The sequence below is a fragment of the Idiotropiscis lumnitzeri genome, chromosome 3, assembly GCF_059441095.1.
Source record: "Idiotropiscis lumnitzeri isolate Australia: NSW breed Sydney's pygmy pipehorse chromosome 3, RoL_Ilum_1.0, whole genome shotgun sequence".
Lineage (NCBI taxonomy): Eukaryota > Metazoa > Chordata > Actinopteri > Syngnathiformes > Syngnathidae > Idiotropiscis > Idiotropiscis lumnitzeri.
The window spans coordinates 9,337,281-9,361,896 of NC_142393.1; the positions used below are offsets into that span (position 1 = coordinate 9,337,281).

A 24,616-nucleotide genomic window follows, 5' to 3' on the forward strand; every position below is an offset into this window, starting at 1 on the left:
GGTACATTTAACGACATTTAAGTTCACACTTGTGAACAAGTACAGAAAGGGCATCAAAATGGAATAAAAATGAAGTAGTAAGTGAATTTTCAGCTTGCTTAAAAAAAAAAAAAATTTTTAACATTACATCAAGAAAGTATGTTTAGGAAACGTGTGAAGAATTTGCATTATCATAAAATGTAGGTGAACTTTACAAGGTGGACTTAAATTAGCTATGCTTTGTGAATCAGCAATTTTTAGCTATGCTAAACTTTGAACAACAAAGACAGGGGTGGGCAAACTTTTTGATTGGCGGGCCATAATGGGTTCTAAAATTTGACAGCGGGGCCAGACCACAAGCAGATGTTAATGATGTTAATGAAAATGAACAAAAGTATAACAACAATATATATACGTCTTTGAAAAACCACAGTAGAAAATAAAACATTAACAAGGTTTATTCATTTAATTTTTTTCCAAGATCGGCGGGCCGGAGTAAAACGTTTAACGGGCCGTAGTTTGCCCACACCTGGTATAAGACATGTTTGTCTTTTTTACCTGGGAAATTTACTTTTTACATTTTGCCTATATGGGTGGAAATGTTACATGTTAAAATCCTAAACTTTACACGAAAGAAAAGTTCCCTCCAAAAGTGTGACAACCGATCCATAATGTGGACTCAATGGAACAAAAATTTCTTAAAAGGCCAAAACTACCACAGATTAACAGGTTGGAATGTTTTACTGGGGACAGATGATTAATAACAAAATAAATAAGACCACATTCTCCATTGATATGTTACTACATTTAAAAGTTTAATTTCTATTGATTACATTTTAAATTCAAATGTGTCTCTGAACGTGATTTTTTTTTTCATGGCAAATCATTTAAAAAAGTGGCCATCCTCTAAAAAGCCTAAAAAAACGAAAACAACATTTTACAAATACTTTTTTTCTGATTATGTCAAATGGAAGACCACAATCATGTTTTTAAATGCTTTGTTCTTGAGGCAAAGCCTCATTTTCTTTATTGGTAGTTTTATAGCTTGAACCTTGTGGGGTCAAACTGTGAGCGTCAGATGCAAAAGAAAAAAAAAATCAATTCAAATGACAAGTCTATGTACGCCAACACCATCAAGCAACGGTGTGCTTTAACTGAGTTACTTGGAAACAATCACAAATAGAAGCTTATCAGACAGAAGGACGACATACGAGTGAGGTAAGTGCCAGAAATAGCAAGCCTCATTGCTGTGGCGTTACCAAAAACAAACCACCCATGATCTTACGCGTCAGAAACTTCTGAACGCTGCTGTTTAAAAATAGAACAAGCTCCTATTATACACTGGGATTTATTTGTGGGCTGTGCTGCGCACGAGCCAAAAGTGGGTTATGGATTAGTCGCTGGCTGTTTGATGACGAAGCACGCAGCCTTGGGAGGCGTCTTTGAAAACGATCTCCAGCCTTTTGAAGCCCCCCCCCCCCCTAAGTCCGTCCCACTGATGCCGCCGCCTGCGCTTACATCTCAGCACTTGCAGCAAGACTCGCGCAGCTCGACTCGGGCTAATGGGCGAGGAGAGCTGAAGGCATATACAGTAGATGCAAGCATCATATTTCATTAAGACCAAGCTTAATAAGCTTTTGCTTGCTGTGCGCGCTTAGCCACACAAATAGCGATGCGGCTTTGAATCGGCCGGGTCGTAAAAAACGCTGAGGAACAGCTGGCGACACTCGGACGTTACAACCCAACAAACTGGCGGCGTCCTCGCCGGTGACGCATTGGCCACACAAAGGGTGATTACCAGAGCGTGGGGGGGGGGGGGTGACTTTGAGAGGTGAACGGCACAACAGTGGCCGTGCCGTGCTGCTGTGGGACAAACAAGTGATGGTGAAAGTGAAATCTTACTGTACCCAAAGGAAGCAGACTTCCACTTGCGACACGGGACGACTCCTCTGCTGGCAACAGACGAGATGCTTCCAGGCGTCTCTGTGACTTGGACTGGCAGGGAGGCGTGTCGCCTGGAGGAGGACAGGTTATAGGTACAAAAGTTACAATCAAGAAGAAATGAACAGTTGGCGTGTAAGGGCAAACGCAAAAAAAAAAAGCCCATCAATGTGACTCCTCATTCACGCATCATCCATTTTCCCTTTGAGGAAATAATGCAGTTTCTTTCCTTTATGTCCTTTTGCACTTTTATGTGCTCCAAATGACATTTTTACGATTTTCGGAGAAAGTACATGCAAAAGGCACTCAACTTAATTTTGCCGCTCGAGGAGTACTGGAATATTTTTTGGACAAATCACCCAAGGCATTTTATGTTTTAAAGAAATTAAAATAATCGTTTGTTGAATTTGTTGTAGCATTAGGAAATTATTTACTGGAAGCACCTCTCAATTCTTCACATGAACTTGGTTTCCCCTTATATTCTTTTGCGGGATGTCAGAATAGTCTCCTATAGTTGTTTCATTTTCTAAATACTGTGGTTTTTCAAAGACATAATATATAGTTGTAATGCTTTAGTTCACTTTCATTTAAAATTAAATGTATTTTTTTCTCCAATGAGGTGAGGTTACCAAAATACTCCATCCATCTGCTCCTGGTCCGGCCCCTCTGTCAAATTTTAGAACCCATTGTGGCCCGCCAATCAAACAATTTGCCCACCCCTGCTCTAGATCATAGGTGTCAAACTCTGGCCCGCGGGCCAAATTTGGCCCACAGTGTAATTATATTTGGCCCGCGAGGCGACACCAAATGACTAGAATACCATTTTACATTCTATATGATAATAGTAACATTCCAAATTATAATAGTAATTTTAAAAACTAGACATTGTACTGCATTAATAAAACCACTGATAATAAAAAAAAAAAGCATTTATATTGTTTATAAAAAATTAAATGCTGGCCTGCAGCTTTGTTCAAGTTTTACTTTTTGGCCCACGCCTGCTCTAGATGAATGGAGGAATGTTTTTGCTCGATGGATGGTTATGCAAGACAATGCACCACTCATGCATTATGGGCTGCTTTGGTCATCAATGTGGAGAAACTCATTGCGTAGATTCCATCCTTCACTCACGTTCAACCCAATTGAGAACCTTTGAAATAGCCTAAAGCAAAAAAATCTCAAGTGTGTGCGAGGCAGTGGAAACGATCTATAGATGGCAGTTTCCATCCAAACAGCAGCTAGCGAACATGCTTTTTTTCCTATAGTTTATAGACAAAAGTAAGGTTACCTCCAGTTAAATTGGATGTTTGTTGAAAATCAATCACTGTTATGCTTCGTTGCAGAAGGATCCTCGATCGTGTGTCACAGAGGTTAGTCTATCTCACATTAATATCCACTTAATTCACGGGGCTAGTCGGCTCATTGTTTTATTTATTGCATCACAAATGGCTTAAGACCTTTAAGAAGTCATTTGTGAAGATGATGTGGGTCAGACATTTGCTTTTGTGACATTTTAAAAGCCGTTTTTTTTTTTTAAGACGGGGCTCGGCATGCAGACTTTGAAGTGGACGGCTGCTGCCAGCTGTTGTGTTTGTACAAGTGACCATTTCACCGCAATAAAAAAGCGTTTTTTTTTTGGTTTAGTTTTTTTTAGCATATTAAATTAGCAATTGAATGTACTTTTTGTGTTGTGTTGTGTTGATATGAGTGTGAAATGGAATATGACAGCATTATAAGGTGCAGGGTATAATACAACTTGAACAACGCTATCTCTCAGAACTTGTCCTCCTGAAACGTTGGTATCTCGTACAGTATAAAAATTCGGCCCCACAGCGCAAAACATTTAAAACCTCAAGAACTGGAGTTGAGGAAGCGGCCGTAGCTGGCACTTATTGCTAATGCTAACAACTAGCGGCTAGCCATTAGTAGCTGCTAACGTCAGTGTTGTGTCATACAATGATGCCGTAATGAACTAGCGGTTTGTTAGCGTCCTAAATTAGCGACTGGATATGATTTCCGGATGGCATTGTGTGGATGTTGGTGACAACTATGTAATGGTAATTAAAAATGCGATAAAGCAAGCCGAAAAGTGGGAACAGAAGTCAAGGTAGCCGCAGCTTTCTTGACGTGTCAAACAATCCTTTATGATTAATTTGAGGACTTGTTTCACCTCAAGTCGCCAAAACGCTCCCATACATGCGACTTATGTGATCCATGTCGGGTTTCAACTTCTTCCGCTGCTATTATAGTGATTGCGGACTAATCATGTTGTAAGGATGAGCCGTTGCATCACTGGTCACGAGTCCCTTCATAGATGGATGTCACGGAGAGAAGCCTGTCTCTTTTTTGCCTCAAATAATAAATTAACCAGAATACAGAATTTTTTTTTTTTCTTTCATCGGTGCAGTTTGCCGGGTTAGACCACTGCCCCATATGATTAAAAAACAAAACAAATTGAATTGCAAGGACGTCAGTTGGTTGAACTGGGAGAGTAGCCCCGTCTTGCTGGCGCAAAATAGTCGCTGTGAATATCACCACACCGCCAGACTGTGCCGCAATAGATTGCAGAAAGCAAAGGAAGAGCAGTCAGCCCAGGGTGATTTCTTGTGGACGCAAACAACCAAAACAAAGCTGTGTTCGTTCTATGAATTTCACACATTTTGATCAATCACAGCTGTTCACAGAGCCCAGTGTTTCGGGTTATAAAAGAAGCCTAAAAGTCTGAACACCCTCAGGAAACAAGTGGAAAAGCCCTCCTACACAGGGAACGAGATGCTGGACGATATTGTGTTTGGTTGTACACAAGCAGTTAAAACGCTTAACATCATTCTTTTTCGTCCTTTTCTTTTTCTACTTGTTTGTTCGTCCAGACTTGCAAACGACTCTTTACAGTGACGTCGGCACTTAAGATGGTGCAGACAACGTGAGAGCTGCACCGGCTGGTCGGCGCCAATATTAAGGCCATTCGAGTGTTTGATCTGCCGTTGCCATGGCAACGGCGGCGAGACACCACTCGCCTCATTACGATCCTGTGCATCGGTAACGAGATTTTGAAGCTGTTCCAAGGCGCGGTTATTGTACAGTAAGTATTCATTTTTCAATCACGTTCAAGTGAAGCACTGCGTGGCTTGAATTCGGACTGTATCACCATGACAACGGTTGACAAAGCCGACACGAAACCTAATACGCCGTTTGCAAAGGAGGCGCGTAAAATGACAACTTGAAATCAACTCTTAACGTTAACTTCTGATGACTGAATCGATATCTCCGCCTCGAGGGAGTGTTTGTTGCAAACCTGTGGCGTTGCACTGCATTATGAATAACAATGAACGCTCTGCTAAACTGCTGAACACACACAAAAACACCAGACCAGCACTTCACTCCAAAAATGTGCAACAGCACTTCCTTACATTTCTATTTAACCCATTTCCTCATGCATATTCATTTTTTTTTTGTTAGTTTTTTTTTTTTCAAACAAACGCCCTTTGGTTCTAGTTTATGTTCAATGTGATACACCATGAGCAGTTTTGTCCTCCCGTGATCACAGCTGTGACATTGGTCATCTTCTTTCACTGGACACTATTCCCACAGAGACACAAGCGAGTCAGACATGTTTCTCCAACTGTCAATCAATCAATCACACTCTCGCAGTCTTCGAGGTTCTCTCTAAGGTTATGTCTTTATAAAAACAACATGAAAAAAAAAAAGGCATCTTCTGGCAGGATCAATCAAATACACGAGCACCCATTCCATCCTTCTGTTTTCAACTCTACATGTCGATATTATAGTCGGAACCCTGGACATTTTTTTTTTTTCCCCCAAGACTTGGTTTGTCGCTTTGCTAATCTTCCACAAGCCAATGAGCAATCAGCAGAAGTTTTTAGTGCTGCTCATACTGTAATCAGCTCCTATTTGATGAATGTTGCACTGAGGCCCTGAGTAATATCACTGAGTAAAGTATGCCACAGCTGCCGGCATTTGCTGTTGTTTCGGTATAATGAATTATTAATTTGAGAAGTGCTAATGCCTCCTCTCAGCTACAATGGAAGGCGCTTGAAGTTTCCTGCCTTGCATTAATTACTCATTTTTCCTCTCATTTTCCATGAATGGCATTCTGTATGAATTTACCTAATGTACTTCAATGAGAACCGCTTTTCCAACACCACTGAGGAGGGAGGACATTGCCGATCCACATATTTGCTGCATTAGTATTTATTTTTAACAGATAAAAAAAACAGTCCAGTCTGTTGAAAATGACTTTGTGCAATAGTTTTCCAATCCGTTCATTCCAGAATAGGTCGCTGCTGTTTGCTAGCGCTGTAATAATCAACCGTGATTTTACAGATAGGCTCAAGACTTACCTTTTTATTTAGCTTTTAACTAATACCTACTATTATCTCTACTTTTATTCATCATTTTATTTCCATTTTTTTATTAGTTTATACATTTTGCTTTTATATTCTTAGGCCTGTGATTAATGTTTTGATCATTTTGACATTCAAATCTTTAGCTCGCTGTTTCTAAATATTTTTTGAATAGATATTTAGTTTTTTTTATTTTTCATTTTATGTTGTATTTTTTTTATTCTTCAGTGTTTCCTCCGAGCTCATATGGCGCCTTTAGATGGACTTTTCGTTTGGTCATTTCTGTATTATTTTTAACCTGTGCATGCAAGTGTGTGTGCGTGTGTGTGTGTGTGTAGGTCTATATCCGCGTAGGCTGGTGATGAGGTGGGGGTCATTTTTAATTCATGCACTTGCACACATGCCGCTTTTTGGTAGAGTATACGGTTGTTTCTTGTCAAGCCCTTAGCGATGGCATCCAATCAGAACAGAGGAAAAAGAAAAAAAGAAAATTGTGCTAACATAGCAACTTGTGTACGCGCTCAGCTGCACGCCATTACCTCCTCCTACCAAGCACCAATAAGGTAAATTTAGATCCTCTTCAAATATTTTCAATTTCAAGCTTTTTTTTTTATATTCAGATATAATAATTTCATACTATACTGGGTATTTTGGATCCGACTACAAAATATGTATTTACTGTATTGGATGTTTTAAAGCCACAAAAAAATAGATAATACATCAAATTTAACAATCGACTTTAATGCGTGACCCCTCCCCTTTTTAGTCCGTTAAGTCAGTCATTCCTATAAATACAACTAATAATCTGACACTATTATGGCACAAAATCAGATACTCTGCTGAAAACATAACAAATTCAATAAAATGGTTGCATTATAGCAAGGAAATGTTCACGACGTCAGTAAACTACATCACTGTGACATCAGCCAAGCCCAGCAGACTGAAACACTCAGTCCTTGTTTATAATCAACAATGATGTCCCAGCACCCGTAGGTTCCATTGTTCCGTGTTTCTGCTTCACTTTATATGATGTGTTGTTTAATCTCTGTAGAGCGTCTACAGAATGATGACTGATTAGAGGGGCTTGAAATCCATTTCAGTGGGTCAAAGGGGACTAAAACAAGAAACACAGGCGCCGTTTCCCATCCTTGCCAAGACCAGCATTGTTCGCTATGGCAACCGACAGCTGAGGAGAACAGAGAGAGAGATAACGATGGACTGATATTGACATGCGTACACAGTACGGTCACGTCTGGTCACTATAGACGTGCCCATCACATGTGCGGTCACGAGACTGAACACCGAGCGGCTTTCAGGCTGGTTTTCACGTCAGGGTGACGGAGCTAAATTGTTGACAATCCGGTAAGCTTTATTTTGAATTGTTTTTATTTTCAACATGTATGACTTGTTGGAAGCAAAGAAAAAAATTCCGTCCACACCCATTCAATTTTAGCATCGCTGGTCTGACCCCTGTTAGATTTTTTTTTTTTTTTACAATAAATACATCAAAATGTTCGCCTGTTATTGTTTTATCCGAATAGCATGTTGCGTTCTGTTCTTTGGAGGGAGACTGAAAGGAAGGATTTATTTTTCTCTCAGCTCTCGTCAATAAAATGCAGGGTCTAGTGTCTCTCTGCAGGAATTTTGAGCGTGGTGATGTATGAAACATTTAGTGATGTATAAAAAAAAAAACTTTCTGTGGAATTGTAGACGTAATATTGAATACAGCGTGAGCATGAGACTTTAAATGAAAGAATTTGCACTGCTCGATCATTCATCAGCTCAACCAATTGGAAATTTTAATCATCCGCTCAGCTGTCACACACAAATCAAGGATGCCACCCGAAAGGAACGCACAAACTCAGAACAGGACGGCAAACGGGTGTGAGTGTTAAGAGCGTAATCAGTGTCATGATCTGTTACCTCTTCGGACTTTATGAATGAGCCACTAAAAAAAGATGAGCATCTTTATTGCTTGACGTTCTCTGAAGAACAATCCAATACAAGCGGGTCAGCGAGGCTGTCAAGAGCCTTCGCCGCCACCCTCGCCTAGGTTCTAATCACATCTGAATGAAGCCATCCATCCTGATTACTGAACAGCACACCAATTAAACACCGCCTTGTTGTTATTCCTCTATCATTAGCCACAGAGTGTGCATGAGAATAATCCGCCATGATCGGCCACGGCCTTCTCACACTCCCTGTATGCACACTTCAATGAAACCTGTTCGCAACGACTTTGGGGAGCGGGGTTTCATTTATTTACGGCGTCTGTGCCAAGTTCAGTGGCGTTTTCATTATTAATGGTAATGAAAGCCAGCAAGGCATGTCGCGCAGAAAATGTTAAACCAGGCGGTCTGACTTGTGTCACAATGTGGCGTATGAGCCGGGTGATGGATGTCATGACAACAGGTCTGCCTTGCGCAGAGAACCGCTTGGCTGCTGCAGTGATTTCAGCTTTGCGCTTCTGATGAAAGACAACAAAAACGGAAAGGCAAGACGTATACTGAGAAATTCACATTGCAGACATTTGAAAATGGCTGCAGTTGCACTTGAAAGGAGCGATACTATTCTTTATTCATAAATGCTTCCAGTCAAAGCTGAGGAAAAGCACGCAAAGAAGATGGAATCTACGGATGAGTTTCCGTAGGACGGCGTGGAGTGGAGTGTACAGGATATGTAATTGCACACGTGCATCTCATAATGATACATTTGGGTGACCCTTGAAAATTTCTCATTTTGTTTATGTTGAAGTCAAATGGAAACGTCGAACAGTGCTGTTTAAGTCGGGAACCATAAATTCAGCCAATATTTTCATGGGGCTGTCAAAATTAAAGCATTAACTCAGGTGATTAATCCATAAAAATTTTAACTCAGTTAAATATTTTTACTCAGTTAACTCAGTGTGATTTACTTCAAAATTAATTTGCATACTTTGCAAATATTGTGCCATATTAGCTGTCTTTATTATGTCTCAGAACAAAACATTGTGTTTAAGTTACCACCGGGCCTTGCAAACCAACACTGCTGGAGTGTGACGCTTGTGGGCAGTTTTGAGAAATGTTTCGAAAATAAATTATATCTCCATTTAGATCGAATTCAAGAATCCAAGAAAGCTATTAGAACAGTCTTTGAATTGAATATACTTCATATTTGGTGATTTTGCATCAATTCCAAGATATTATTCATGTAAATATCTGTTATAAGCTTCGCAAAAAATAGTAGTTGAAAAATGTGATTAGTCACAATTAATCATGTAATTTTTTGTGATTAATTAGTTAAAAAAATTAATCACCTGGCAACACTAATTAATTAATTGTATTTATTTATTTATTTTGGGGAGGGTGACTAATCAGCACAAAGTGGGACATAATCGTAAAGGGGTGTACACTGACACGGGCAGTTCTTGGGAACGGGTGTTTATTGCTTTCACTTCTTCCGTGGTAATGACTTGCACGGGACTTGCACATTACATTTATAATGCAATAAAAGAGTACAAATGAGACGCACAGTGTCGACAAAGTCAACAAAAAGCACAACAAATAAATACCTCGTTGGCCGCTTGCCGTGAAAATGTGTTTGGTAATCCACGAAGGAGTTCCTTTTAGTCTTTGTTAGCGTCCTTTTGACGTCAGTCTAACTTTGAGCATTAGCATTAGCATTAGCATTAGCATTAACAGGTGGGTTGAGTTGCCTTTGACTCTAAACTTTCCGAGGGACGGGTATATGGATACCTCCTACACAGCAGATGCAAGTGACAAACAAGCTCGTATGACCAAAGGGAGGACGTTGAAAGGCGCTATTTGTTTTTTGATTTTTTTAATTTAATCAACAATATGAAGAACTGATAGCAATTGACGAACATAAGCAGGGCAGGTTTATTTGTACCATTAATGCACAGGGCAAATCCATAGTGCTTTATTGAAGCAACGATATTGAAGCAATAACTCTCTGGGGGCCAGAGGGTTGGAGACAAAATGATTTTGTTGTAGCTACTACTTCTACAGTGATAAAAGCTTGCAGGGTGAGTTATTCTTCCGGGACGCTGCCAAACTAAACCTCCCCAAAAGAGTCACCCATAGTCAGAGAGGACAGAAAAACTAAGATGATCGTTTTGGGACTGTAATTGCGATCTCAGACAACGCCATTTTGAGGTTGTCACGTCAAAGCTCAGTTTTTCCACTAACCATTGCCCAAAAAAAAAACAAAAAAACAAAGCGGTGTGCTGCCGCCCGTACTCCCGGAGTAATTTATTTCGCACCTGCCTGAAAGCTAGGCGCCAAGATATCTTGAGCCGCAGCAGTGTCGTCTTTATTTGTACTGAATTCATGTCCGTGCACAGCAGCAACAATGAGCTGCGTGATGCGGATCATCTCCTCCGTTGTGGCAAATAAACTTCTCAACTAACAAGTAGTGTTTTAACCCCGAACGAGGCATCGCTAAGAGTGCTAATCACTAAAGTGGAATACAAAGTCGAGAAAGAGCCAAAAGAAGTGCTGAGGTGTACAGTGTATTTTTTTTAACAGACGTCTGAGAGCCAAAAACTATGCACAGAAATGTTGCATTTCAATCGATACGCATCTTGACGTAAACCAAGACATAACTTCATTAGCAATTTAGCAGACGCTTTTTTTTAGCAGACGAACTTGCTGTCAAACGTATATTGAATAATAAATTATCGCATCAATAATATTTGCACTATATTGCACCACTGAGAACTGAGTTTTTAGATCAACACAGTAATAGGTCTCAAAATTATATATTTTAATCAATTTAGCTCCGCTAAGGGACAATGATTTTAGGGACACACAATCTGACATTTATGTACAAAAAACATGCACAGCAGTACGAAATGTAAAACTTGGAAACAAGGAGAAAAACCACGCAACGTGGCTTTTAGTGTCATAAACCAACTTCTTTTTCCACCATTTGTGCTGGTCCGAGTTAGAGCCTTTCCTCACTGACTTTGGGCGAGAAGCGCGGTAAACAACCTTGGACTGGTTGCCAGTCAAACACCGGGCAGACATTTAATCTCACATCAGCATCTATTCATTTAGAGTCATATGATAACGTATATATTATTTTTAAATGGAATTGATTTGAATGCAGTACCTGACCATCCTGGATGCATCACCATCAGCCCTGAAAGATAAGAAACAAAAAGAGATGCTGAATGAATTCTGTTGAGCGTGAGGAAATACAGATGACGCAGCAATGCAACGGCAGGTATGCAGTATCATAAAATGCCTGGCTTAACCCCGTCGTTTAAATCAGCTTTACGACTAAAGCGGCCAGCTTTAACTGAAAGGTAGAAGGCAGCAATATGGAGACGTTCGATCGATGCAGACTCCGAGACACGACTTCTTTTGAGAGTTGTTTTACTGACACGTACGTTTAGACAAATGTTGTCCTCACAGGGTCAAACCCATTGGTTACACATCAAGGTCCAGTCTGGAAAACTTTAGCACAGGACTGTCCATTTCCAGTCCTCTGAGCTAATCATTTGACTCAGGTGTGTTGGAGGGGAAAAGTCTATAAACAGGATAGTGACATTTGAGGACCGGGATTTTGACACCCTGGTTTAGCAATTAAATGCATCTCACTCACACTCACACACTCTCTCACTCTCACACACTCACTCACTCACCCTCACCCTCACCCTCTCCCTCTCCCTCTTCCTCTCCCTCTCCCCCTCTCTCTCTCTCTCTCCCCCCTCTCTCTCTCTCTCTCTCTCTCTCTCTCTCTCCCCCTCTCTCTCTCTCTCCCTCCCCCCCTCTCCCCCTCTCTCTCTCTCTCTCTCTCTCTCTCTCTCTCTCTCTCTCTCTCTCTCTCTCTCCCCCTCTCTCTCTCTCTCCCTCCCCCCCTCTCCCCCTCTCTCTCTCTCTCCCTCTCTCTCTCTCTCTCTCTTTCTCCCCTCTCTCTCCCTCCCTCCCTCCCCCCCTCTCTCTCTCTTTTTCTCTCTCTCTCTCTCATATTTATTTATTTAATTATTTATTTATTTAATTATTTATTTTAGGTTTCACATTTCACCCATGACATGTACTTAATAAAAGAAAGACTGCTCCGTAACTGTAAATTGATAGATGAGTGTTAACAATTCTGCTTCAGTTTGCTAAGTTAGTTTTTAACCACAAGAAACTGCTCCTCCCTCCATTTATATCATTGGACGTCATCTGTATTGAACCAGTAATTTATTTCGGTTTGATAATTACAAAAATCTATTGTATTCAACAACAATACATGCATGCCACTATTACAATTTGAGGGGTTCTCCGTTAATAATTGAATGAGTCCTATTATCTCGTCCAAAAGCATTGACCAAAAAAAAAAAAAATCTGAATGAAAATCATTCCTCATTACATTAACGAGAGAGTATGAAAATAGAGGCTAATCAATGCTGAACAATAAAACGATTGCAACCCAATCTAAGCTGTGGAAACAGCATTCCAAGACGGCAGACAATGTACTGGATATGTGCAAACATCAAGTGACCTGCTTCTTTGCCATGGCAACTGCTGACAAGGCTCACGGTCGTCAGTGGTCCAACAGCAACATTTAACATGGACACCATGAACAGATATTGTGGGAAAAAAAAATGCTACAGCGCCAAGGCAAATTGCATCACTGACTTGCTGTGAGTGAGAACGCTTTGAATAGAGTTGAAACCGAAGACATAGCCAATGAACCTTGTGACCTTCAGTTACTGGAGCAGCTCATCTCCTTTTTTTCAATTTAATAAAAATCTACTATGCCAAGCTGCAGCCAACACTGTTAAGATTTTATTTTTATAATACATGTTATTTCTCCCTTTGTGAACCTCGTCTCGACCCGGAATTTTGTTATCGCAAATGATCCGCCGGTGATTTTCTGTTCAGCAAATATGAACAAAGATGTCCTAATTATTACATAAAGTGTGCATCAGACTTTTGGCGTTCTCATCAGAGCAAGCCCCATTACAGCGTGCAGTGAGGCTGAGGCTGAAAACTGGAGCTGGGTCAATAGAACGCAATGAGATTCATTGATACACAAGCCAGAGTCCAGAGCCAATGCCAATTACTGAAGCTATCGATTGCTGAGTATACAATGCATCACTGAAATTAATGACAGACTGGACCAAACCATTCCTCGCATATATTTTGGACATGTTCCTTCTTTTGGAATGGTTTCAGCTGAGCAATGTTGAGTAGCCCCGCCACCCTGATGCAAACTACTGCGAGTAATTTCCGTAGCGACAGCTGATCGGAATCACCCGTCATCATTTAATGTCCTTCCTATCTGAGCCTCGCGCTTGCCAAAGGCCGCACGATTCACTTGGATCCGTCCACTATTCCACATGAAAGTTGTAGCACTTGAAATACAGTTTGCATTCGTGTGAAAGCTCAAATCGATATAACCGCCTGGCCTAGACAGTAATTTGCAGTAGATGGTCGCAAAGTGAAAAAAGTCCCTCTTGAAATGTATCACACATTCATAAAGCATTCTTGTAGAGCAGACAAAGCTCATTTTGTCGAGCCGTAATAATAAATGGTTGCCATATTTCATGGCCTTCGCTAAGCAGAATCTATCTATGGGATGATGGATATGTGCGAGCAACTTTTTCGTTCTTTTGGAAAACAGGAACTAGCTGCTGAGGTTTAAATCTATCACATTCCCAAAGCCATTTCAATAATGCAGTAAATGCCAAATCCCAGTGGAGGTATCACTCCACAGGAAGGCCTACTCAAGGTCCCTCGCTGTTTCCCACGCAGCGTTATCTGTAGCCCGTCTGCATCTCAGCTGCTTCCTGAAAACAAAATATTACGTCTCCATCTCCGGTGACGTGTCAATCTCTGTTTTGTTGCACATGCATTGATGCTGCCATTTTCCTGAGACGCTCACAGGAATGACAGCCTGTTTCCTGTTGCAGGGGAGGGGGAGGGGGGGAAACGGACAGAGAACACTCCCAGCCCTGAAAGATGCTGACTCAGGGTTTATCAATCTGCGTTTCTGCAAGAGTAAGTGCAACCGGACACAAGTGCCATAATGCACAAGACTGCTCGTTTCATCATAGCTGCCTGCCTTGCTTCAAATGAACTGGAACAACATCGTGCCCATGCGGGCGCGGGCTCTTTTCCCCGAAGCGGTTTTATCACCAGGGAAGACCTGCTTCATTGTAATTATAAACCCGCTGTTTGTGAGCAGAGCTGGCCCTTGAGGAGTCACTTTCCATCTTATTATTGCATAAAGAGGGAGGCAGATAGCGGGGACATTAAGTGAAATGCATGAGCGGCTATTTGCTCTGCTGAGTAAAGAGGAAATTCTGATACAATATCTCAGTGTTTTACTGATAAAGCACTTTTAAGTAGGAAGTGGAGGCCCATCGGTTTGTCGGGACAATTACATAAAACCACAGGAGCGAATGTCAGTGAACTTTGTGCGGAAACTAGATTGTTGTAGCGGGTTATTTTAAAGCATCCTTTGACGGCTGTGCTTTTAATGTGCTGAAACGGTAACAAGCTGGTAATAAAGGAGCTGTAGAGTATCATAAAATGTTACTAGTAGGAATTATGCCATAACAGTTTTATCGTAACTTTCCCTGTCGCGGTAATTACTATATTGACTTAGCGCTCGATGAGCAAAGAAATGAGTGTCTCTCATGTCAGTCGTCGGGCACTCACACGCACGCATTTACAGCAATAGTGGAACGGTCCGGGTCGACTTTTTCAATTCGGTTTGCATGTGTACCGTCGGGTTATAGCCACATGCAACTCTTTTTCTCATTTATTGAGACGCAGCAGTTTGAACCACACGTTCGGTTAACAATGTGACGGTGCTCTTCTTGTACAATCACATTACTTGTTTATACCCTCACTTCTGCAAACATTCGCTATGCCCGCCAGGAACTTAAAGAGGATGGCGACCGGCATCAGATGGGATTGACAGCGAAACCAACACACAGTACAGAGTACGTATCTCTCTCTTGCAAGATCGTTGGTACATTGAGAGCGACTAAATTCAGTCATTCCTTTTTCGGACATTAACCCACTTTAAAAATTAAAATTAAAATTAAAATTAAAATTAAAATATAAAAATAAAATATTTTGTGCTTAATCTAAAATATTTATTTCTCCTAAATTTCAATGCCAATGTTCAACATCCTTGAAAATAAAATATTAGTTTTGCTTAAAAATGTTTAATAATTTTTGCTTAAAAACGTGTTGATAATTTCTGGGGGAAATATATCCTTCAGAATTGGATTAAAATGTTTTTTTTTTTTTTTAATAGTGACAATCTTAATCATAACTTGCATTAACATTACTGCTTAAATATAGGAAAAAGGGGCAACCCACTGGAAGAGTGGCTGAGCACTGTGACGACACAGCAAAAATCTTAGCTCTGGCTTTTCAGTGAGGAGTTTGCATGTTCCCGCTATACTTGTGTGGGTCACAGCAAACCATTTCACAACACGTGCGTGCATCGTTCTCTTGCAGTCCATGTCAACAGCCTAGAATTTAATTGTTTTCAGGTAAGCCTGGAAATATTTGGATTCGCATTTCATAACGGCACATAATAGAGCATAGGATTCAGTATATCGCCAACTGCGGATCAATACTTCAGCCTCCTGAATGCTTTTCAAACTAACTCAAACAGGAAAGCATTTATTTTCACTGACTGACAGCCATGAAATGCTTTAATCGTTTTCAAGCTGCGATGGAAATGAAAAAAATAAATAAATAAATCCCTTCCAAAATGTTGGTGCCTCGCGCCTTCCTCCACAAAAGTGTCACCAAACAATCAATGACTTGAAGCTGTGGTCAGCGAGAACAACTCACTCACACTGACAGCATCATCTGAGGAGGAGTGTGAAACAGCTCAACGTTCTGAGGGAGCATTTTCACGTTTATTGAGCAGTATTTAATAAGAACCAGAGGGCTGCAGTCTGAATAAAGCACTTCAGCGTATAATTCCGCACTCCGCCTTTGATGAGGTACATGCACGTGTGCCTCTGTTTCCCGGCCTAGCGCATCAATGGAGAACATCCATCATGTGTAAGGATTCTTGGCGCATTCCGGGGATGTAAATGAACTTTATTAATCAGCTTCTAATTACAGGAAGAAATGTGTGCGCCTAAGCAGCTCTAATGAGTTAGTCAAGTCCTCCGTTACGGTTTAGGGTGCAATAATTATCCATTCGTCTATTTTCTCTACAGCTTATCCTGTTCAGGGTCACAGGTGAACTCGAGCCTTCTCCAGCTGATTTAGGACGAAAGACAGACAGGCAACCATTCGAGCAACTTCCGCTGCCCATGTGGAAGTCAGACGAGTGAACCGCTCCACCATTGATGACTGCGCATTGCTAAAAATTAAAAAGAAAAATGGCTGTTTCTTCATTGAAATATTTAAAAAAAAATCAAATGTCTTTTTTTTATTAAAAAAAAAAAATAAAAAAATTTGACAGTGCTCTACAGGCCTCTGACAGAGAAAAACCCAAAAGTCACGTCTAAAAATCGTTGCTGCACTTTCGTCTGTCTCCAAATTAAAATACGACCAAACTGCAAACTATCCACTCGTGACAGAAGGTCCACTCCAACTAATGTCGCCGGAATGTTCACCATCTCCTCTTAAATGCGTGTAAATGTTTACTTCAGCTGCTTCCTGCGTGTTTAACAAAGAACGTTGTTGTCGACGTTTGTGGTAATTCCCTTGACACGATTAAAATTTTATTGATTTATTTTTTAATTGTTATAAACCGGATGCCACTGTGAATACATTTGAAAACTCACACAAACACAATGTTTCCAGAGATGATGACATGGTAGTCCCAGTCCCAATAAAATAAAACAAAATGTCATAGTGGTCGTTGACTTTCATTTATTTCTGGTTCTTTTTGCCAGTAAACTGAACAAAAAAATATCGCAAGGTACCGTGCGCAACATGAATGAGTTCACTCCGTTGCAAAACTTTTTTCAATCCATTTCTCAGTGAATTTTAATGAATAGTAGTTGAATCGAATCAAATCACACCAAATCGTTGGACCGCCCTTGAAACATATGGCCCCCATTTCTTGCTGAATCGTCCTTTTATTGGAGAGATGCGCATCCCTGCGCTCACCTGAGGTTGAATTCTTGCAAATTGCATTTGTTTCATCCCAAATTTGGCTTTGCCACACTTTCATTGGTGTGCACTCATATTTGTTAGAAAAGTTAACATATTGTGCACTTTAAAAAAAAAAAAGGACTTTACAGGGATTATTTTATTTCTCTGTGTATATGTGGTAAAAAAAAAAAAATACATTGTGGCGGTACTCCCCTTACCTATCTGTTGCAGGGTAAATTAGGTGGTGGGTAACAGCAGATAGTTAAGTTAATTCATAAATGAATAGAGAATAGGCAGAGGTGGGAATTCCGTCACACTGATGGAATTGCTCATCAGTCCATCACAGGTAGACGCCCGTTTTGCTGACAACTGACTATGGACACAAAACTAAATAAAATAAAAATAATAATAATAAATAAATAAATAAATAAATAATAAATAATAAATAATAAATAATAAATAATAAATAATAAATAATAAATAATAAATAATAAATAATAAATAATAAATAATAAATCATACATCATAAATAATAAAGATTTAATGGAAAGTGTAATCGTGACTAACTGGGTACCCACAGCAGCTTCCGTCCATATCCAAAACGCTAATTCCTTGATATGTCTAAATGACAGCGCAAACACCAAATAAACTATCATCGGACTCCAGTGAATTCAAGATTTGAGTTAGTTCGGAAGACATTGTACAGTGGATCACTCGACACGGACTGCAGTGTGTCATTTAACTCCTACAACATTTCAACACCTCTTTCAAAAGCATTGTGAAAACGTGACTGATTGTCCAAGAGGTAATTTTTACTTCCACACTTTTATAGATCACCTTTCAAGACCGAATCAGCAGCACTGTCAAATATCTGAATAATTAGCCACAATTCCGGCCACCTGAACGCTACTCCTCCTCTGCCTCTTTCATCTGCAATACACAATCATTTGGGGTTTTTTTGGTTTCGCTTTGTTATTTCCTGTATTCGGGGGCCGCGTTCACCAGCAGGTTACGTGCCGTGTCCTTCCTGCTGCAAGCTGAAAACAACACTATGCAAGCAGCGACCGTGACCCAGCTAAACGATGAGCTGGAATTCTCCAAAAGCCGCGGCAAAGCTGACGGCACAGTCGGGTGGTAATGACATTATTTTTTATTTTGAACCAAGAAAAGTTTGATTTTAAAAGTCATTTTAAAGTGGTTTAGCGAACAATACAGCACCCTCTGGCATTTCTTCACACTAGCAGATTAGTTAATCAAAGTTGGACTACGACAGTTCATAGCCTAAAAAAGCTAGGACTTTATGACAAAAAAAAAAGAAAAGCTCTGACTCTGCACCCTTTACTTAGATTTAGTTTTAGATATTCGCAACCAATATGGACATGTACACTTAGTATGAATACGCAACTGCAGGTGTGGCCAAACTATGGCCCGGGGGCCGCATGCGGCACCCTAAATGTTTTAATCTGGCCCGCCAATTTTGAATAAACCTTGTTAATGTTTTATTTTCTAAATACTGTGGTTTTTCAAAGAAGACATATATATTGTTGAAATGCTTTTGCTCACTTTCATTTAAAATTAAATGTATATATATATATATTTTTTTATCTCAGATGAGGTGAGGTTACCAAAACACTCCATCCATCTGCTCTTGGTCCGGCCCCTCTGTCAAATTTTAGAACCCATTGTGGCCCGCCAATCAAAAAGTCTGCCCACCCCTGCACAACTGGAACTGGAAGTCATCTATTGCTCAATATTTTATTCTCAGCCAGTGTGAAGTTACACCCACACACTGAAAACCTGGACCCACTGCAAGCAAAAATTTGTTTTTTTATCAATCACATCTCTGAGGATTTGAGGCAGCTAGCAAGCATTTTTTTCTTAACTTTTTCAAAGGGATTGCTGTGGAAAAGTCAATTAAAACAAAGTTATAAGTGGCGTTAAGCTTTCGTACAATTCTGCTCAAACCCGCAGATTTCTGTGGGGGGAAAACCGGGGGAGTATTAAGAGGCAGATGTGGGAAATGTGTAATGATTTGTTCAAGTAATAATTATAAAATACACAAAAGTTTAAAAGTAACAATTGATGGTCAATTTGTCTGAAGTTACCCAACATGTTGCATGTTCAAATTTACAGCAAGTTCTTAAACAGTTCGATCTACTTCAATTAAACGAAGAAACTCAGCCTTTGCTCATCACCGCAGCGTGCAAACATTTAAGTCAAACCACACACTCTCCAATTTTTTGCGTGGCTGGTGCATATGAAAAAGAATCCGCCAGCCATTCATGCGAATCACTTATGTGAAATGTTTACAAAACAAACTCCCGCCCACCGCATCTCAGAAACCGCCAAGCCCGCCAAATATTGGTTGTCACAAGCCACACTGGCTCAGGGGGGAGTTTTTGTTGGACGTGCGTCCGTCAATGCTGACCGAGATGTGTGACCACAAGCTTCTCATCTGTGTTTGTGTGTTCAGCTGTCGACTGCCTCCGCCTCATCATCGGCGGTCCACGTAAACACGCCGCACTCCCACCTGGCAGACAACAAGAGGGAGCTTTTCAAGCATCTCGCTCGAGCGCGTGACAGATTGTGTCCAATTTGGCTAGCATCAGCTTCCCTTGACAGACGTGAGGTGAATTATTGGACAGGGAGGAAGTCAAAACAATGAAAGGCAGCTTTAGCCTCCTGACCCCCGGCTGGCCTTCCAGTGTTCCGCTTTTAGCCGGTTTGACGCAAAAAAAAAAAATTAAAAATTTTTGCAGTCTTTGCAGTATGATGAAATGCGAGCCACACTGCACGAGGTGATATGGGTCGATCATTTATTTAGTGGATGGAACATACATTGAACCTTAGCTACAACAGAATTAATTTCTTTGTTCCTGCATGGACAACACCGAGCTGGAATTGTGTTGTGTCTATGTGTTGAAAGTAAAAGAAACAAAAGGAGAAGCAAAAAAAGGGGGTTCACATTCATGACTGGGGAAAAAGGGGCCAATTTGGGATGTCAGTGTTACAAACAGAACTGGAGGTGAGACACACTGGCCCATTTTTCCCACGACTGTGCATCTTTACTTGAGACGGCCAAAGAGGCTTTAGGTTGGAAATTCAAAAGTGGGGGAAAACACAAGTCCCTTTCCACATCCTCTTGGATTTTATTGTTCTTTTGTGTTGTGTCTTAAAATTGACTTTCCACTTCTTTCATTTGGAGGTCAAAATGAACAGTGAGAGGGAAAGGGATGAACCAGAACATGTTCCACATAAACCGTTTTTGTCAAATTTCTTTTATCAGACCACATTAAAAAAAAAAAAAAAAAAAAAAAAACACTCAAGCTCTTGATTGGCTTGGTTGTTTTTAGTTTAAAGTTCAAAGCGGAGCGGAATACAAAACAACTTAACAACTTCTCTTGAATCCATCCACCCATTTTCAGTGACGCCCATCTGCTTGCCGGTGTCCGTACTAGATAGGGACGGTTTGCTAGTTGTGGACGGGGTCCTTCGGGAGCCTTCGCTTCAGCTGATGACGTCACGCGTTACGATATATGTATGTATTATATTTCTTTGACTCCATGTTAGTCACCCCTGTTTGTTACATTCGTATGTTCTGAGTTACTAAATAATAACAATTAAAAAAAAAATAAAGTACATTTACCGCTACTTTTGCGAGGATCATCCTTTTTTTTTTTCTCCGTTGTCCTCTGCGTGCCTGTCGAAAACATCACGTCAATGTTCTGTTGCTTTGCGAATCAGAGTGGTTCAAAGTCGGAGGGAAAACGTCGAAATGTTTTATTAAGAAATATTTCACACTTATATACAGACATTATATTCATACAATCTTGTAGCCTGAGTGAACCACTGCATTGTTGCAAGTTCGGCAGGAGAAACGTAAACTTTCCGGGCATAGGCGGAAGTGACGTCATTCTGTGGCGCTATAAAGTGGCAGATCATAATCGATTATAACGTAATGACGTTGACTTTCATTTTAGCGCGCGGTATTAACATTTTTGCAGCCCGTCTGTCATTCCTTGGTGACAACGACTGCCTTACAGCATTATAGCTCGGGTCTCAGCTAATGATGTCATTCATCGCATGAGTGACGGAGCAAAAATGGTCATGTGAGGCCACAAGCTACGTTTTCAATAAAACTGTAAATAATGGTCACTATAGAGAGAGCCGCTCTGAATGCAAAACGTGTCATTTTTTAAACAGTGTTTTGCATTTCAGAAAGTGTCCTGTGCCCACTGGGCTTATTTTATAGATTTTATTTCCTCTATTAGTGCACAGGAGTATGTTTTGTATTTTTCCAACTTGACCATGTTTACATTTACAAGTAGCCTATGCATGATACAATACAGTCACTTGTGATTTCGTGTCATGGTCACATTTTCTGGTGAACTTATTTTAAATAATAAAAGGACCTTTGTGTTTATTGTGATGAAAATAAAAATGATAGGAATACAGCACCGTGCATGATATGGAATCCTTGACATAATAGTTCCTAATCGAATCAGTTGTGAGACCAATGATGGTTCTCACCCAGTCAATCACAGAGCACATGCTTTAAAAACAGCCGAGCATTGACTATCATTGTGTGGGAACCGCAGCCGTGCCGCTTGCACAGAAATGAGGCGCGTGAACCACTGAACCATCGGTGACCAGGCATCTTTAACGCCCTCTACTTTGAAATGAATTTGTTTTGATAAAGAAATAAAACCAGAGTGACCTACCAGCTAAGCTACCTCGGCCATTTCTCCGATAAAACGAATCCAGTCCTGCTTTGAGTTGTGAAAAAAAAAAAGGTTTGAAAGGAAATTTGAGCTCTATGACTGACAAGAAAATGCTACACGGTGGAAAATGGGGGGTGGCGGAGGCCAGATTTTAAAGTCCTGTGGGTACCAAGGGACCACAATTACCGACAGTCCTCTTCCTCGCCTGCTCATTAGAAGTTACACAAAGACAATGGCTCTACCTTGAGTACAGTGACATCAACTAATATGAGGTCAGCGGCGTATCTTCTGACCTCCCTCAGTGTGGTGGCCTTTACCACTAGAGCCATCAGAGGGGGGATAACAGTGCTCATTAAAATCATGACTTTCCTCTCCGGGGGGACGACCAGGCACATCAATGAACACCCACCAGACGGCCTCTTAATAGGCTTGATTAGAATAGGAAGAGTTCAGGAGGATGAGTGCAGCACAGACGCAAGGACGCCTGCGGTTGTTTTGGAGCGCAAGTTGAAAATTGTATTTGTCCATTGCTCGAGATTTATTGGTAGAGCCTGAATGCAAATCATCCCAGCGAAGACATTAATCTAGCAGGAGTATTTCATTAAAGGGGGCTTCTGCGGCAAGAGGCGGTTCATGGGCTCGTAAATATGGCTCGACGCACTGATTGTTCAGCAGATCATGGGCTAAATGAGTGGGCGCTGCCGGACACGAGAAACGGAATACTCCTTTATGCTCTCCTTCACTGCCATGGGGGACCAACACAGGCTGAAGTTGTTACCTGGCTTTGAACTACAAACCTGTGAAAAATGATGGAATCACCAGTTGTTCATTCGGTTGTTTAAATTAGCAGAGAGAAGAAAAAAAAGCAGATCACAGACATGACGCAAAGCTAACGGCACTTCAAAAGGTGATTTTCTGGTTTTAAGAAAAAAAGGAGCCATTAATCAACCAGAGGGGAAAATAATATTAACTAACAATCAGATCGGCTAACAAACTAAATACATGATCGCACTCCTGGGAAAGAAAGGGCTGGCTTCCACCGTAATTATTATCTGACAAGTTTTTTTTTTTTGGGGTTTAATTTAGCAGAGCCTTAGCAAAGGTCTGCAGAATACTGACTAACATTCTAGTGAATTATTACATCAACAGATACAACATTATGACCACTTGCAAAACATAACGATACCCATTAAAAGAGCCATATAAAATATCCCACATTTATATAATTGTGATAGGGTTCTGTTTTGTTGACACTGTCGGATTAAATTAACAATATTTTTATTAGTTTGGCTGAAGTTTGCGGTGGTGTAGAACTATAATGCGTCACACTAACATGTTTTTTACTGTTATGTGAGGTAACCAACGTTTTTATTAGTGGGATATACCTCAATTGTAAACATGTTACCGTATTTTCCGGACAATAAGGTGCACCTGCATGTAAGCCGCAGCAACTCTTTTGTGCGAAAAAAAATAAAAAATCACTATACAAGCCGCACCAGACTATAAGCCGCAGTTTTCTATGTCGGAAAGTTGTTTACTGCATATCCAAAACGATTTTGTACTGTGAATGCACATAAAGCTACACAAACAGATTGTTAGTACAGTGTCTTTTAACACGGCAATAACAATGAAAACAGAACAGACCCAAGAGAAAAAAAATAAATAAAAAGAAATCGAGATTTAATTAGCGTATTTTCTGAACTATAGAGCGTCCCTACTGGTGAAAGAAAAATCCACAGAAAAGCCGCATTGTTGTATTAGCCCCACGGTTCAAAATCTAGGAAAAAAGTAGTGGCTTATAGTCTGGAAAATGCGGTACTTTATTAAATTTGTACCTGTCAAGCATTAACACTTTCGTAAAAGTGTTAAAAAAAAAACCTCACACACCCTTGTTTTAGGATTAATTCTTTAATTTATCAAACAGAGCAAATTTCAATCAGAAACAGCTGTAATGTCCCTAAATTGAGTTTTGACACGGATTTAAAAAAATAAAATAAAAATTCTACCTCATCAGGTTTTTGAGATATTTCTATTTTTTTTGTTTGGCTTATAAAAGCTTGCACAATACTGAATTAATTTATATTATTGTCATTATATATTATTCATATTCTTATTTCTGAGCGCCAGTTTATCTATTTTTATGAATAATAATTGCAAATATTAGATTTTTGATATTTGTATGTATTTGAAAACAATTTTACGGTTCTTTGTCTTTTGTAATTATTTAGAATTTTCTTTTATTGAAATATGTACAAGATGTTAAGACTGTCTATGGTAGAGGGCGCAATCCCTCATTCACTGTTATACACAAAGAAAAAAAGCATTGTGCATTGTTGGAAAAGAAATAAAAATGATAGCGGACGAGCAACACGGTCATTTTACTGTGTTGTGACCGTCAGCGTTGGCTCACGCGTAAAAACAAAAAAAGTGCTTGTGCTGCTCGTTAACTGACGAGGTTAAACAACAAAAAAGAAAAAACTATAAAATAAATAAAGATAACCTCTACATTATTATCATCATTATTATTATTATTACT

At 40.1% G+C, this 24,616-nt stretch overlaps 1 protein-coding gene across 2 annotated transcripts in view; it reads right to left on the minus strand.

The window, feature by feature from the left end:
• LOC148339789 (IQ motif and SEC7 domain-containing protein 1-like) overlaps nucleotides 1–24,616 on the minus strand; it is a 95,077-nt gene that overhangs the window by 64,093 nt on the left and 6,368 nt on the right. For both annotated transcript variants that reach the window (XM_088289525.1, XM_088289532.1), the window contains exons 2-3: nucleotides 11,397–11,426; nucleotides 1,887–1,994 (exon numbers count right to left, since the gene is read on the minus strand). In XM_088289525.1, the coding sequence (XP_088145651.1) occupies nucleotides 1,887–1,994; nucleotides 11,397–11,426 (138 nt within the window). The remainder of the gene's footprint in view (nucleotides 1–1,886; nucleotides 1,995–11,396; nucleotides 11,427–24,616) is intronic.